At 41.0% G+C, this 16745-nt stretch overlaps 1 protein-coding gene across 1 annotated transcript; it reads left to right on the top strand.

Moving 5' to 3' along the window:
- The first annotated feature begins 4471 nt into the window (after positions 1–4471).
- Positions 4472–16187, top strand: LOC119902930 (NAD-dependent protein deacetylase sirtuin-6-like). Its single transcript, XM_038719330.1, has 8 exons — positions 4472–4633; positions 6004–6131; positions 8688–8870; positions 10791–10850; positions 11610–11705; positions 11788–11868; positions 13468–13591; positions 15452–16187. The coding sequence occupies exons 1-8, from the start codon at positions 4568–4570 to the stop codon at positions 15752–15754; spliced, it is 1041 nt and encodes a 346-aa protein (XP_038575258.1). The 5' UTR covers positions 4472–4567; the 3' UTR covers positions 15755–16187.
- The last annotated feature ends 558 nt before the right edge of the window (positions 16188–16745 follow it).

Raw genomic sequence — 16745 nt, 5'->3', positions numbered from 1 at the left:
AAAGATGGTCACTGTACTTCTACTCCATCCTAACCCATCATTGTCTGGTTTGTTTTTAGAGCCCTCAGTCTTTCTCGTTTAGCCTTGTATTCTGACATGTCAGACCTTGCCTTGAACGAAACGATTGATGAGCTGGTGGTGAACAGCTATTGCTCAAACTCGTGGTCGTTCAATTCGTTCCGTGCCGCTCACTATGTTGCACTGCCTAAGCGTCACCCTTGACCAGATAGCTAGATATATCTGGCGTCTGAACTGCAGCAGCTGTCACCAGTCTCTGGTCTCACACTCCAGCCACTGGATTCTGTTATTGATCTCCAGTGTCCAAGCTGGCCTCCTGCCCGCCCGGCCTCTAGAGGTTCTCTGTCCTTGTGGCAAGCCGACAGAATGGATTTGGTATTAAATGTTCAAATCCCCATTTTGACAACCTGTTTTGAGTTTATTAATTAATGTAGGCTATTATTGGGCAAGGTTTCACTGTCATTATGATTATTTCCTTTCCCATGTCCTATATACATAAGGGGGATAACAGTTAGCCTAATATTTTTCTTTTTTCCCTTCTGCAATTGTCCCTATAGTTAGGCTCCCTGTCAGAAAGGGTGCAGAGTGGAAACAGGTTTAGGGTTAGTGTTCAGGGGCGGGAAAATGGAGGCAATGCTCTCAGGCTGATGGCCAGACTGGGGTAGAGACCAGAATTGAATGGCCTGTGGCTGGAACAGAGCTGAAACAGGAGCAGAACAGGATCCCTCAGGCTGATGGCCTGAAGACAGGACAGAGGAGGAGCTGGAGACCTCAGGCAGAGAAGCTAGCTGCAATTCAGCAAAGTCAGGAGGTTCTTTCGGGGGATACCTGGGGTGATTGCAATCTGCATTATGTGACAGAAGCAAGAGGACGCTGCAGTGGAGCAGGTTCAGGGTTTTGCTGGAGCTCCGTAGTGACAGGCAGCTGCTGTTATTCTGGTAAGAAGCATTGCTGCAGCACGGAGGCACAGTCAATAGTAGTTCAGCGGGCACAGAACTTAACTGGAACTCAGCAGGGTCAGGTAGCAGCTGTAGTTTTGGGAATGGGAAATGCTGCAGTTCTGGCACAGAGATCTCCTGTAGTAGAGGAGTCAAAGTCAAATGCAGCTCAGCAGGCACAGGATGGGGCAGCTGCTCAACAAAGTCTGAGAGCTGCCGTGGCTTGGCAGTGGGGACAGTAAATTGCAACAGCTTAGCAGTGGCAGGAGGTGGATGAACTGCCGACTGGACACAAGGTGCAGGAGTCAGCTGGGCCAACTACTGGAAATCAGGCAGGAATTGGGGATACCTCCGTGGTACTGGACAATATTGTCTCTTGGATGCTAGCCAGCATACTCTCAGGGGTGCCAATCAGTTGAATTTCTGGTGAGCTGAATAGCAAAGTCACTGGGGAACTGTTCAGCTGAGTCTGTGAGATGCAATCCAGCTGAATCTCTAGTGAGCAGGGTAGCAATGTCTCTGAAAAACGCATTAGTTTAGACTCTGAGATACCAGGCAACAAAGTCTCTGAGAAACTAGACAGCTGAAACTCAGTGAACATTTATTCTCTGGGTAAGAACCGGGTAACAAAATCTCTAATGCTGGGCAGCTTCATTTCTGCGACACCAGGCAGCAAGACCTCCGCAGCACTGGACGGTGGCAAGGATGAAGAGCTGGGCACCAATGAGGATGTGGAGATGGGCAGCAAAGACTCAGCAAAGACTGAGAGGTTGAGGCTGCCAATGTCTCCTCTTGTGGCCTCCACGGGACCCGGTGAAATTGGCCAGGCGAGTCCCCTCAAAAGGATGTAGGTGTTTCTCGCCGTCCAAAGTGCAGGCTGGCAGGCCAGGAGTTAGTTGTCTGGGTCCTCTCTGGTTCCAAGGTAAGGTCCAACAAAAAGGAAACCACAGAGAGCTGGACATCCATGAATCTCCCACCAACCCTGACTCAGGGCTGGGGCTGGCTGATGGTTAGCCGTCCGGGGTTTGACTCTGGACAGGATGGTTGTAGGCCCAAGACCCCCAAGCCTAATCGACTGAGGTGCAGATACATCAGACTGGTCATGGAGACTGGTGGCTAGCAGGATGGAAATCAGCCTTGCGGCTAGCAGGCCATGATGAAGCTTGCTAGGCCAGAGATTAGGCTTGCAGCTGCAAGCTAGCTGATTGTTAGCAGGCGAGGGGCTAACAGGCATGCAGGTAAAAAATTGCAGGCTGAGGAGCTGAGATGTGGACGAAACTAATTATCCATTCAGAGTTTTTTGGCCAAGGCTTCCAGGATATTTCCTTCTGAGCTATAGACAAGATAGCCTCCTCATGGCTATAGCTAAGTCCACACAAAGTTCAAACAATTCACCCGACCTCATGTTCACTGGCTTTATAATGGCTAGTTTGTACTGTCAAGAAGGGTGCCGAGTGCACTGCAAGGGCAGGGGAAAAAAGTTCGGGACCCAATCGCAGATGAGTTTATATATTTATGGATAAGGAAACATTAAAGAGTACAAACTTATGGAGTAAGTGTCTAAACAAAAAGAGTAGGCTACTGACTCTGAATACTGACACACTACAGACACAAACAAGAAGGCAGGTTAATTAAACAGAAGGTAGGACACATTAGAAATCAGAGAACACCAAGACCAGAGACAGAAGATCACCAAAATAGAACAGGAAGCAGACAGACACAGAGACTAATTACGCCCACATTTGAGAATGTTTGTTGTCTTTCTTGTTATTTAAATCTAAAATTGAGACTTTCCATAATTTCTGGATAATTATCTCTTTGTTGAATATTGTTAACAACCGCATTCCTTTAGTCTTTCATGTGTTATCTGTTAATAAACAGCATGAGCTGTGATTTGTCCATTTTTAACTGGGAGACCACCCCCCACACAAGTAGGAGGACAGATGGAGGGTTTCTTGGCACGATTTTAGGGGCACTTGCTAAAATAATGTATTTAATTATGACATTATATTGTCAAATAAACACTCATTTTGCTGCACAAAAAAATGGTTATATCTGAAAAATAATATCAAGTGAGAACAGCAAAAAATAAGTTTATGAGCATTCAAGGGCACGTGTGCTCCAAGCTCTGATTAACTTCTGACCCGGCCTCTGTCAGGCTGCTGCTGCACTTTCTTTGTCTGCTGTTGTTTTCCTTTATAGGAGAAAGTGTAAGAGAGACCCGCATCCACCTGAACCCGCTTCTGTATGGCTACATTATAGTTGGACTGCCGGATTATTATAGCAAATAAACCCAATCTGTGTCTCATTGATCCTCTCCCTCTTCTATGACTACACGTTTTTACTTTTAACTTTGACCATGAAGGTGACACCACTCTATTGAGCACTATATAGAGTACAGTATAGTATAGAATTGAGTATTTATATAGTTTAGAGAATTTTATAGATCCAAGATGAAACAGGCAGAAGGGCAAGACAGAGAAAGACAAATCCGCCTGCTACTTCAGCACCAAGGACAGAGCCTCCAATCCCGTCAGATCGCCTACTATCAGTCCGGTTTATTTAAATAATTTGATTAAAAACACCCCTGTAATGGACTGGCGACCTGTCCAGTGTGTACCCTGCCTTTCGCCCGATGTCTGCTGGGATTGGCTCCAGCCCCCCGTGACTCTGTACGCAGGATAAGCGGTTGACGATGGATGGATGGATTAAAAACACACAAATACAGTTTTTTGACTGATTAGTAGAAAATGAGTGAATTTGGGGCAAGTCTTTCCTCATGAGATCAGGTAATGGAGTGAAGGTAAGAAAGGGGATGAAGGAACGTTTCAGTAACTAGTTAAAGACACTTATATTGCTGGACTTAGGTAAAAGTATGTAAGTATAATGACGAAAATGTAGCCTACATAAATTGTTAAAAGTAAAAGTAGGCCTAGTCAAAGCAGAAAAATGTCCCCTGTGACTATACATATTATATCATGAGATTATTATTACTCATGCATTAATGTAAAAGCAGGATTTTACTGTTGGTTGAGCTCATTTTGAACTATTTTGTATCGGACTGCAACTAATAATAATTTACATTGTAGATTCAGCTTTTGATTAGTTTCTCCATTAATCGACTGCAGTGAAGGAAAAGCAGCAAATATTCTCATTTGTGAAGCTAGAACCATAAAATGTCGCATGAAAAATTACTTAAAAGATCAAAGTAGTTGCCAATAAATTTTCTGTGAACCAACTAATCGTTTCAGTTGTAGTATAAAACACATTTTTTAAACTCTTCATATGTTTGTGTGTAAAAGCTTTGTTTGTAAAGGTGTTTGATGAATGTAGTGAAATAAAAAGTACACTATTTCCCTTTGAGATGTAGTGGAGTAGAAGTAGAAAGAAGCATGAAAATAAATACACAAGTAAAGTACAGGTTCCTCAAATTTGTGTTTGCTGTCCACCACTGCTTTCCCACTTGCTCTAAACGCACCATATTGTCGCTAAGTGATGACGTCACCCAAACAACACAATGCGTCAGGAACCCGCCTGGGAGATCACCCACTTTATGATACAGGAGCAGTTTTCTAAACAAAAATAATAAATATACGATACCAACAACAGCCATGTCTGTGGATTATGCTGCTGGGCTCTCGCCGTACGCAGATAAAGGTGTTTGCGGACTTCCAGAGGTAAAAGATACCGTGAGCTAGATACTTAGCTTCTAAACTGCTAACATGTTAACTTAGCCGAGAAAGCCCAGGTTCATGTTCGGTCTTTAAGATGTTGGGGTGGAGAAAGTACTTGAAATATATTTAAATAGAAATACCTCAATTAAAATTACCCGCGTTCCATGTTTTATTGTGGAAAAAATGCGGAATTGGTAGCTAACAATAGAAAGTTGTGAAGAAACAGAATGATTTAGAATGACTCCATTCCCGAGGTTTGCATTAGTTTTACATAGTTAGCTAATGTGTAACGTTAAGGAGTTTGTTTTATTGTCGTGGTTGGTCTAGGTGGCGCACTGTCTAACTACAGTGTAAATAGTTGGATAATTTAGACTCAAGCAGTGCGTCATCTTTATTAATGCCTTTAGTGGAAATTCAAATGCATTTGTGTTGAAGTGAAAAACATTTATATGTAAGACTTGCATTCATAATTAGATTACAATTAGAGACATTACCTCCAGAAATCACATAAAGGAGTAAAGGGCCAATAGCTACAACAATTTACTCTGAAATGTAGAGGAGCACAAGTATTCAGATGCATAAAATGGATTAAGTGTACGGTACATTGATGGGAGTGAATATATTTAATTACTCTCCACCTCTGTTGAGATGTGATAAACAGTCTCTGTTAAAGCTTTACTATAGACAGAATACAATTCTGTTCCCAAAGCTGTTACATGTTTAGCAAAAGCTCTGCTCAATTACAATATACACATGTAACATTTAAAAACAACCAGGGTATAGAAGACAAGAGATGCAGACAATCATACAGTTAAATCAAACCTTTCGGCAGACAAGCTGGTTTCATCAGGGTTTTTAATTAGATTTTATTGTCTTTGACACTGTCCATATGCATGATGGATTTTTTTTAATTATATCATTTGTAAGTAATACACTTTTGCTACATGTTTGCTTACAGCAAAGGACAGTACATTAAAACTGAAACACAAGATGATATAACAATTTATGAGCCGGGCCAGTGGCCTCAGGTTGCATGCTCCAGACTTCTGAAGGAAGTTGAACGCCAGTGTCACTAGGCCCCAGGGTGCTTATAGCGTGAGCTAACCACCAGGCCCCCCAGACTGCTCCCATGCCCCTTGGTGCTTAAAATGTTAGCTGATTCCTCAGGCCCCTGGACACCTCAGCGCATGTAGTGTGTGTCTCAAGACCCTTTGGCTTTAAAAGAGTGAGCTGACCACTAGGGCCCCTCGACACCAACTGTGCCGTCCCCTTTGCTACACCAAATAGCAGTTGCTATGTTTCAGAAATATTGTGTTATTTGATTGTTCCACTATCCAACAGCTGTTGACTTGATGTTTTCTACTCTGTGGCAGGTTTTTGATAGTCCTGAGGAGCTGAAGGTGAAGGTGGAGACCCTCGCTCAGTTAATAAAAGAATCTCAGTACTTGGTTATCCACTCTGGAGCAGGAATCAGCACCTCAGTAGGCATCCCTGATTTCAGGTGAGGTACAAACAAAGTCACTATACTGCTCAAACTCACAGACAGTGCTTTTCTCTCTCAACCATGCACATGAACACAATGAACACAGCAACACTGACCTCAAATTTCAGCATGGAGTTTACCTACTCTGTCCCATGCAAAAATAAAGATAATGATATCAAGCATACATATACTGATGGAAACAAATTTATCAATATATTACACCTGAGGACCATAATAACATAAAATCATTATAACAAAGTGTAACAATCACAAAACAAACGCATAATATCTGTGAACATGAACAGCTGTCACCTGCAGTTTTTTGTTACCCGGTTTCAACATCTCACAGCACACCACTGCTGCTCAACACAGTTTGAGATTAGAGCTAATGAGCAGTTATTGGAAGGTATCCCATTCTGAAAGGTTGACAATCACCTCTCCTGATCACATGAGAATTGTAGATTATAGGTGCTATTGTGGAGATATTCCTATTGTAAAATGCTGAGTTTGGAGGAACAAACATTTGATCAGAAATTGGAAGGAGGAGAGACGGAAAGGACTCTAAATGTGTTTATTGCCATTTCAGATTTTTAGCAGCCTTGAAAAGAAGGATCATCATAATAAAATAAAATAATATTATTTATATTTATAGATGTTTTTTCCTGTTTTCAATTTCTGAAAAGTTAAGGTCTACCTCTTTAGGACTAATCTGCTTTTCCTAGCTGTTCTAGACACCTTGCTCTTCAGTGGTCACATGAATGTTTTCATCTGTCATTACACTGGCTCCTACTTTTATGATTAGATAATAAAAATAAAAAAAGGTTTTCGTAGCTAAGACATACTGTATATGCATTGACATAGTATGCCGCTTCAAATTCCTTATTCTTTAAAATACTTCATTCAACTCTGTTTTTAACAAAATAACATGTTATTCTCTTGGCACGTTGATTGTAAGGTACTCTGCTTACATTACAAGGAGCGCTGCAGAAAGTTCGTATTTTTATTGTCATTTTGAGCAACCCATTGTCATAAGACGTGTCTTGTCTTGAGAGATCATATCTTCCCAAAGCAGTTAACTTAATGTTGAATCAAGACTAAACCGAAATATGTAGTTTATAAATGTTGAATGAATATGAAAAGAAAACATTGTATAATATAGCAATAAGAGAGACAGAGCTGTTGCTTGTGGGAGTCTTGAATTGCTTCAGTCAGAAGAGTTATTGAACAGATTGTACTTTGTCACATCCTCCTTTTTTTTAAATTTTTTATGTCTGGTAGACAAAACATGGAGTTTTTGGCTCAGCCTCCTTGTTTCTCTTGTAGTCCCGCTGCATGACAGATGGGGGCGGTACTTGCTTATTATTTGTCAGATCCAGCTCTTTGTAAACACTGAAAATAAATCCCGGCTGATTTTGTTATCTTCCATTATAGTGTCAGAATTATGCCCTAATAGTTGAGGTGTTGCACATAAGACAGAGGAAGACATTGAGTTCAGGAAGACATTGAGTTCATTCTGGTGTGAATGACAGACATTCCTTTGTGTGAATTCATATATACGTGCCTGGTGATGTTAATATGGAAATTTAACATTTGATTGTTCTGCTTGTCACTCATGTATTATTCGACCTTGGACGGCAACACCATTAAAGCCAAGGTTCCTATAAATACATAAGGCCCACTATCTCAAATTGTATTCCCACTGCTCCCACAAGGACACAAACACACACACCACACACACACACACACACATGCTCGTGCTTTAGCTGAGAGTAAGTAATGATTGCTATTATTGACGACACCAAAAGATGAGAATACGCCAGCTTTATAGATCCTCCGTGGCTTTCATCTACTGCAGCATCTTTGTCATGGTGATAAGCATGAATAAGTGACATACAGCATCTCCGCAAATGGTGGTACATCTTTGAACTTGTCTTGGGAGAGAAGGCAATGAATCACATTGATGTAGTTCAAATAGAAAGCGGGAGATGAGACTGTTGTGCCTGCATTTGAGGATGCGTTCCCTCATCTGATGCAAGACAAGTTGCGTGTCCTCGAAGTAACTTGGCAACTGTCAGGGTGTTAGACGGCAGCAGTACTGACAGCAGCGCTGTGTTCATCCCTCAGTCCTTATTCAGACACCCAAAATTGACTGGTTTATTAAAGAAGCATGAACAGAATGATCTCACATTGGACTACACATTTTGTACATTTTAGTCTGAAAACGTGTCACTGTATGCTGTTAGAGATATTTCTGTAATATTAGACTATTGATGCTTCTGTTTTTCTCATCATCCAGCAGTGGAAGAATCATTTCAATGCAATGCAATGTTTTTCAGTGGTTTTCCATATTTCCAGTGGGCTTGCAACATTTCACAGCATGTTGTCAATTTGGTACACAAACTTGGCAGAACTTCTTTGCAGAAATCCTCCCATCAGATTGCTAATACTCATCCATGAATACAAACCCACGCACCAGTTTTAGACACCTAATGCCTCCAGGCCACCCACTGCATTGCAATCTGTCCAATCCTATACATGCGATCAGCCTATTCATTGCTATATTCTCTGTTTCAGGGGTCCAAAGGGTGTGTGGACATTGGAAGAAAAGGGCGAGTCCCCTCACTTTGACACCACATTTGAAGATGCCCGACCCAGCTTGACTCACATGGCCCTCCTGGGACTGCAGAGGGCCGGGCGCCTCAAGTATCTCATCAGCCAGAATGTGGATGGCCTACATGTCCGATCAGGCTTCCCCAGGTAACTCTGCGCTGCCTGCAGTCCTGAAGCGTGATATACACACATGAAGCATTTTACACACTCTGTAGCTAACTCAAATCATGGTTGTTATTGTGCGTGGAGCAATGCTTTATATCACAGATAAGCCACATTATGTTTACTAGTAATAATAATAATACATTTTTTATAGGCGCCTTTCTGAACACTCAAGGTCACCTCACAAAACATAATAAAACAGTACAGCAATAAATTACTAAAAATTAACAACTATAATTACAGTGCATAAAATCAGGGTACATAACAAAGATTGAGAAAGAATGATCACGTGGGATATGCCAGTTTAAAAAGATGTGTTTTCAGGCAGGATTTATACCAGTTATAATGACTGGTGTCTGTCTGTGAGGAAGTCCAATATCCAGTTGCAGAGTGCTGTATTTAAACCCAGGGATCTGGTTTTGTAAGTATGTCCACTAATGTGCTTTTTTTTGCCACGGACAGGCTCAGATTTTTATTATAAGTGTCTGACAACATTATGGAAAGGATCCCTACAGAGATAGACCTTTCCGTCAAAGCCACCAGACTCCCTTGAATTTTTTTATCCCTCTGGTCTACCAGCAACTTTGTGTTTTGCAAGGTAAAATTACAGTTTTTATCAATGGAGTCTGGTGGCTTTGACAAGAGCGATATAGGGACTGTTTCTGGTTGAATAAAAAGGATCTTACTCTTTAAAAAAGGTCTGTCCTTGTAGGGATCCTTTCCACAACGTTGTCAGACTCTTGTAAGAACAATCCAAAACAAGCACTAAATTGGGCGTACTTTGACGGGCCACAATTGCCCACTAGGATAATGTTGTGGGCCTGTCTCATCTGCACCGTACTTTCTCAATACTGGACATATTTCAAAACAGGTTGTCCAGTTAGTCACATAGAAAGAAAAAATGAAGTTGAAAAATACCGACGTTACCTGTTAGTTTCACCAAAACAAGGAGCTGAGAGATTCTGAAATGCTCCATAGAGTTCTCTGCGGGGTTGTGACTACGAGTGACCACTTTCGTATTACATGTCGTCAGTTGATCTATTGTTGATATGGACATTCAGTAGTACAGATTTAAAGATGTATCATCCTATCAGATGCTGTGTGGCAACAGCAAAAGTTCTTCATTTTCACAAAATGATCCAAATATAAATGAAAAATGTTCTCTGTATGCTAATATATTTCATTTGGAGGCTTATTTAGAGGAACTTATTTAGAAAATGCAGTGAATTCCTTATTGAGGAGGAAACAACCATGTTATAGTTGTTTTGATTACTTTCTAATATTTTATAAACACAAATATATACATTGTTAAGTGTTTCACGTCAATTTGTTACACGTCAGGTTGTGACTCAATGTTTTTAAATATGAAGCTGCTGCTTTTGTGATAACAGTTGTAACAGTGCCAGAAATTAGTAGCTCTTTAAATACGGCTCAAATAACGCTCAGTCTAATGGAAAATGTTTGGTCTGAGTCTGGAATATCCAATCATACTGGACTAACCCAAGGCCAAGAATCAAAATTTTCATTCAGTGCATACATCCAACCTTTATGCATATTGGGAGACTTGCTTTCCCTGGAAGCCATTTCTTAGCTCTCCCTCTAACCTCCATCAGTTTCTTCAGACGAGGTTGGACAGCAAAGTGGCCGTTCTCTGAGGAAATCATTGAGACAGCAGACGCACTGGTAAAGTAAACTGGTTGGATCTAATCTGCACAGGTGCCAGGTGGAACGCAGAAGTGAATATGAGACTGCAGAATATTTATTAGAAAGTGAGTTGCAAAGAAGGAGTGAGGAAAAAGTTGCGTTCAAGAGTCCCGACATTAACTTCGGCGACAATGATCAAAGTGAATATCATCTTTGTGATCTTCATGCCTTTGAGGATTTTTCTCCCTCTTGCTTTATTAGGGATATGTTATCAGAGCTTCATGGAAACATGTTTGTGGAGGAGTGTGAGAAGTGTGGCAGGTATGTGCATGCGCACACACACACGCACCAAACACCACCAAACTACATTTGATCATTCTCGTCTTTACAAGCTGCTGTCTGCCACAAACGTTCAGTTTTAGGCCATTTTATTATGTACACCTCTTTGGAAGTGATTAAAAAAAGCAAATCAAGTGGCTGCAATGCAAGATATAAAGCATGCAGATAAGAGGTTGAATTACTCTTCACCTAATATTAGCATGCACAGTATCAGGTGTGTGCCAGTATGAATCCATAATGGATCCTGCCTTGCATCTAAGGTAAAAGCCTGCGGTGTAATTTTGTGTAATTGTGTGCACCTTAAAACTAACTGCGGGCCTATTTGTTGCCGAGCAGCTGCACCACAGTCTATCCTTTTTCAAACTTAAATAATGCACCCATTCACAGAGCTTATCTCAAAACGATTCTAGGAACATGACAGTGATTTTGTTTTATTCCAGTGACCTGCACTGTGTTTCTATATCTTTGGGATGAAATAGAACAGAGGTATAACTGTATAAACAACTTTGCAGCTACATAATGCCGTTGAGTCCCTGATACACCAGAGAGAGCATTTCTGTGTCTCTAATAAAGTGTCCACTGAGTCTGTATTATCATGTTGTCGTCTGTCAGTTCATAAATTATAAGTAAAAATGGACCTTGGTATGGTGCATGTACGCAGCTTTTTCTTCTGAATTGTAACTAAACTGAAGCTGATCTTGTTGAACCGAGACATAATCTGTAGGACTCTTGGTTTTCCAGGCAGTATGTCCGAGAGAAAGTGATCGGCGTGATGGGGTTGAAACCAACAGGACGTTACTGTGATGTGGTACGATCCAGAGGACTGAGAGCCTGCAGGTAACACATGCTTTCACCACGTTTTTGAAATGACCACTAATGTACTATGATCCATTTATTAGTGTGTTCTTTACTAAAACAGAGGAAAGCTGATAAGCACTATACTGGACTGGGAGGATGCTCTTCCTGACAGAGACCTGAACAAAGCGGAAGATGCCAGCAGGTGAGAGAGACAAATTTGCAGCAGTTTTTTTTTCATTCAGCATCTGTCTTTATAGCGTCGCAAACAGCACATACTCTCATCTATCTTGATTTCCTTTGACACTTTCGTTTCAACTAAATAACACGAGTCACAGTTCAGACGTGCCCTGTGAACTGAAAAATGTGAAATATTTTGTTGGATCTGTTCGCTTGAGCGTTCTGCGTGGCTTTGCTGTCAACATCCTGACATAAGCCCTTATTGGAAAATCGTTTTAGGGTTTGTGTATGCACCAGTCTGCTTTAATGCTTCCATTTGCCTCGTGCGTGTCGTGTTACTTCCATTCAGTCTTTCAGCCTCAAAAAGCTTTTATTGTGGGTTTACAAAGCAGCAAGATTTTCACCTTGATGTACTCAGTGACCCACAATAGATGCATAAGTAACATTTCAATTACAAAGAGGAGATTTGGGGCTCTGACCATTGATCTCCGATGTGCAGCGTGTTTATTAGTTTCAACAAAAAATTGGCAGCTAATTAAAGTTAAGTTGAGTTCATTTCTACTGTAGCTCTATATAGATAGTTATGACGAAGGTTTCAATTTATATTTCAGTGTGGATTTCACCCGTTGAAGCACTACACAGATTTATCGTACGTAATTGGGCAGTACCATGCTTTAATTATATTTCCCCCATAGTAAGTTTGTTTACATTGTTTTAATTTACTTTGTGATGTACAGAGATGTTGGGCTATGCACGTACATGTGAAACTTCTATTTCACCTGTCTCTTTCATGAATAGGAGACTATTCCCGTGGAGTGTTTATACTGTTTCTTTCATTATGACAGATCGCAGTGAGCTGAGCGTTTGCGGTGGAGATTGCTTTGCTGGATGTGTGTTACTGAAAATCACCAGATAACAGTTTGCGCCTATCCTCTATGAGCAATACATGTGAGTCACTGCGCTAACCATCTGTTTCTTTAAAACAGGATTGACAAGCAGTCTTTGAAAAATCCAGCAGACCATTTTTACGACACTTATGGCTGTTCTGAAGGCATTTTAAGAATCCTCAAATTTTTCGAACCATTTGGATGAATAAATATTCCGTCTGCTGCAAGATAAGATATGAAAAGATTTGTTACCTGTTTCCCAAATTGTCTCCTTTCTCAATCTGCGTAAGGCGACAAAAGTGTAAACATTTTATTATCAAGTACATGTAAGTATATATTGATGTTTCTTTCAATATTTTATATTTTCATACAAAATAATGCGTTCATATTTTCATATGGACATATGGCATCCTGGATGAGAAATGCAGTCTTTACTTACTAAAAAGCAACAGTCTTCAGATTCTGGGAATACCTTCAGAACAGTTGTAGGTGTTGTTAAACAATCTTCTGGGTTTTTCAAATATCAGCAGGTAATTATTTGTCAGAGAAACAGACTTGGCACTGTGACTCAAATGTAATGACGATACATGAGAGGCACAAAACGTACTTTCTTCGACTTGGTTAATGTTTTCCTCGCTACCAACTTAATGCACAACAGTAGATCCCTCTTAATAACAGGCAAATAAGAACACAAGTGAATATTATGTGTGACGAATTTCTCTACTGTCTGCACCCAGACGAGCGGACTTGGCACTGACGCTCGGCACCTCCTTGCAGATCAAACCCAGTGGAGACCTTCCGCTCCTCACCAAGCGCAAAGGAGGGAAAGTGGCCATTGTCAACCTGCAACCCACAAAACACGTGAGTCTTATTCCTTTATTACTGCCTGGCACATACACATGGGAAATGTTACAATTAACAAACCGTAAACACACTGACAGTGTCAGAGTTCTTAGACGAAAACACTGACAGCACCCAAAAACAAGTTCACAGGTAGTTAAATGTACACCTTGCCATGGATACACATTGCTGCACCTCTATCCTGATTGACTGGTCACCGTGGTAGCAACTTGTCAATTACCATGTAGCCACACACTAAAGCATACTCTATTGTCTATTTTACGCCAAATGGGACCATTATTTAATAATAATAATATTTTAAATTCTGTATCGAAGAATACTTGGGCCTAGCGTCCAAGTCCATAAACTCATTTGAGAAGTGTTTAGAAAAGGTAAATCAAGTGATCAATAAATCAAGTGAGCAGTATGGTCATTAGGTGCATACGAGATGCTGAGGCTGACTTTTGCTGACTTGATAGTCAAATGTGATCTGCAGGCGACTGCAGGGGTAGGGTATAAAAACACAGCTGTCAAGTTAGACACATTCTACCTCCCGTACAATGCGTGAGCTTAGAACAATGTCTTATCTCATGGCCCCAAAAAAGGCAAATGACGCAAAAGGTGGTTCCAACTTGGTACAGCCGAAGACTGCAGCCGCCTTGCTCCCGCAAGGTTTTAATGTCATGTGACATGGTGACATGGTGCAGCACCAGCGAAGTTGGAGAAAATTTCTTACCAACACGCCATAAGCGGATGTAGCGTGACTGCATGAGGGCGGCTGACCCTACGTATGTCATGAAGCTTATGTCAGTAGATTGTAGACACGGCTGGACGAGAATGCTGCATTCACTTTGCTTCCAACAACAACAAAGAAAATCCTGTTCTTATCAAATTAAACAGTCCCTTCAGGTTTCAATGGTAAACCACCACAAGAATGAAAATTGCCAAAAAAAACCACTATATTCTAAGCAGTAATGTTTAAAAAAACATAAATCATGAAGTAACATTTGTATTCAAACAAATGGGAAACATATTAGCAAATTTTAACAAAACTCCCATCACCGTCATGCATCATGGGAATTCTGAGGGACGATCGTAGGCTACTCCCAATGGCATTTCAGAATAAGAGCGTTTTGCCTGCCTGATTGTGCTGACATTTTTAGATTTTGTTGATTTGGTGATTAGTGGTTGTTTTTTGTGCTTCTACCATGATTGGCTACGTAGTTAAATTGTTTCTTTTTTTGTCTTTTTTACTGTGTTTATTGTAGTACGTTAGGGAGTCTGCCCATAGTGTTTTATTTAGAAAATTGACCAGATTCTCTCTGCCGTGTCTGTGTCTGACTTCCTTCCTGGCTCATCTGCTCTGTGCTCCTGTGCTTGACGCGGCTTCTGTCAAAAATACACTGGCTGCCTGTTCTCCGCACAGCGGAGAGAAGAATGACTTCTGGGTAGCACTGCATCACTTCTGTGAGCGCAAGCATTGACTTCAATGGCTGCGATTAGTTCCGGACTTTCGGAGTGACTCCGGGGTCATGTAAACTTGGTATAAATTACTTGGTAGCAGGTGGGCCCAGTGGTGAAGCTCCGCCCCACTGCGGTGAGAGTCTAGCTCTGCCCCGCAGCATGCCTTATGTTAAGTCCAGCATGCAACAGGTTAAGTCAGCGATGCGAAGCGCGGCATTAAGTGAAATGCACCCATTATCTTAATATTTCTGACTTCTTTTTGCAACCAGCGGAGTCGCCACCTGCTGGCCATGAGAAAGAATGCAAGTTTAAGGCACTTGCTCATTGGCTTCACTTTTCAGACCTGGAGGCTACATCAATTTACTTTATACAACCTATGGGTTCATCATTTCACTGTTGTAATTTTCTGTCTTGTAGGATAAGCATGCGTACCTGCGTATCCATGGTTATGTGGACGAGGTCATGAAACAGCTGATGGAGGAGCTGGGAGTCGACATCCCAAAGTGGGAGGGTCCGACTGTCTGCGAGAGCTCCTTGGCCACCTCTGAGTCCACCACCGATGTCAAACCACTGCGTGCAAAGGAAAAGGTGAAAAATGACCTCATTAAGAAGGAGAGGAAAAGAAAAGCACTAACAGACGATCGGAGTGTTAAAGAGGAGACGGCTTCGGCGAAGAGGGAGAGAGCAGACTCCCCAGTGGAGATAAAAGAAGAGAAATAACCTCAGCTATTGTTTCTTACAACACAGACCCATCTAGAAACCAACTTTACAACTGAAGGTGCTCGGTTTGATCAAAGACAGAGGTTCTTTTCATCTTACTTTCTCTGGAGCAAAATCCTCTAGTACTGAAAATCAGTTACAGATATTTTCCACTCCCCTCATAGCCACGATGAATAGCAATGTGAAACTGACTCAAAATTCAGCTCAATTGTTGACTTCCTCATAGAGCAGAATGAGGAAAGTGATTGTGTGCATTACCTGGATGTTTGATTGGTTTTCTTTTTAATTTCTGGTCAACCTACTTGACTAAAAAGTACCAATGCACAGCCTGCGATGTAAGCGTTCCTCCTGCTATAGTAAGGACATAGTAAGGGAAATCTTTGTGTATTGTCCTAAACTTTACTTTGGGTTTTACTTTTCTTGGAATCTGTAACAGACAAGACAGCAAGATGAGATCTGGAGCACAGGGTTATATATATATATATAATAAGGTGCAATTTTGCACCTTATCCAAAGCTTTATTTATAACCCTGTGCTCCAGATCTCATCCCTACAGCATCTGCAAATTTGATTGACTAGCAACCTCATACAGCTAGAGGACATTTTAGGTTAAACCTGTTAGTTTTGTTTTTTAAGTGTGTTACTAAACAAACTGTTCTTTTCTCCAGAATTATTTGTACAAAAGATTTCTCTTCCTCTGGCGAGACATATAATTTTGAAGAGGTCAAAACTCCAGCAACACTTGCCGTATACAAAAGAACGTTACTGGTCAAACCTGGTCTGGTATGGTCTAACAATGAAGTTGTTGTGTTTACTAAAAGTGCTGCTAGAGTTTTGATCATAATCGGCATGTTTCTAGTAAAATGTTTTTATCTCAGGAAAAAAGCATTGTACTCTTACAGAAAAAGTCACTTTTTTTTATACATATGTTTTGGTAATAAACACAATAAGTAACAGGTAAAAGCTCCTGTACTGTCAGACAGCTGTGGCC

Source organism: Micropterus salmoides, unplaced genomic scaffold (genome assembly GCF_014851395.1).
Source record: "Micropterus salmoides isolate LMB-PRFRI ecotype aquatic unplaced genomic scaffold, ASM1485139v1 Ms_hic_scaffold_14, whole genome shotgun sequence".
NCBI classification, from domain to species: domain Eukaryota; kingdom Metazoa; phylum Chordata; class Actinopteri; order Centrarchiformes; family Centrarchidae; genus Micropterus; species Micropterus salmoides.
The sequence above is the reverse complement of the archived record's forward strand: the minus strand, read 5'-3'. Positions and strand labels throughout refer to the sequence as shown.

Excerpts from the sequence above, each read along its gene's own strand:
- LOC119902930 (XM_038719330.1), top strand. The coding sequence starts at position 4,568 with ATGTCTGTGGATTATGCTGCTGGGCTCTCGCCGTACGCAGATAAAGGT. Across the intron at positions 4,634-6,003 it reads GTGTTTGCGGACTTCCAGAG|GTTTTTGATAGTCCTGAGGA; the intron begins GTAAAAGATACC and ends ACTCTGTGGCAG. Across the intron at positions 13,592-15,451 it reads ACCTGCAACCCACAAAACAC|GATAAGCATGCGTACCTGCG; the intron begins GTGAGTCTTATT and ends TCTGTCTTGTAG.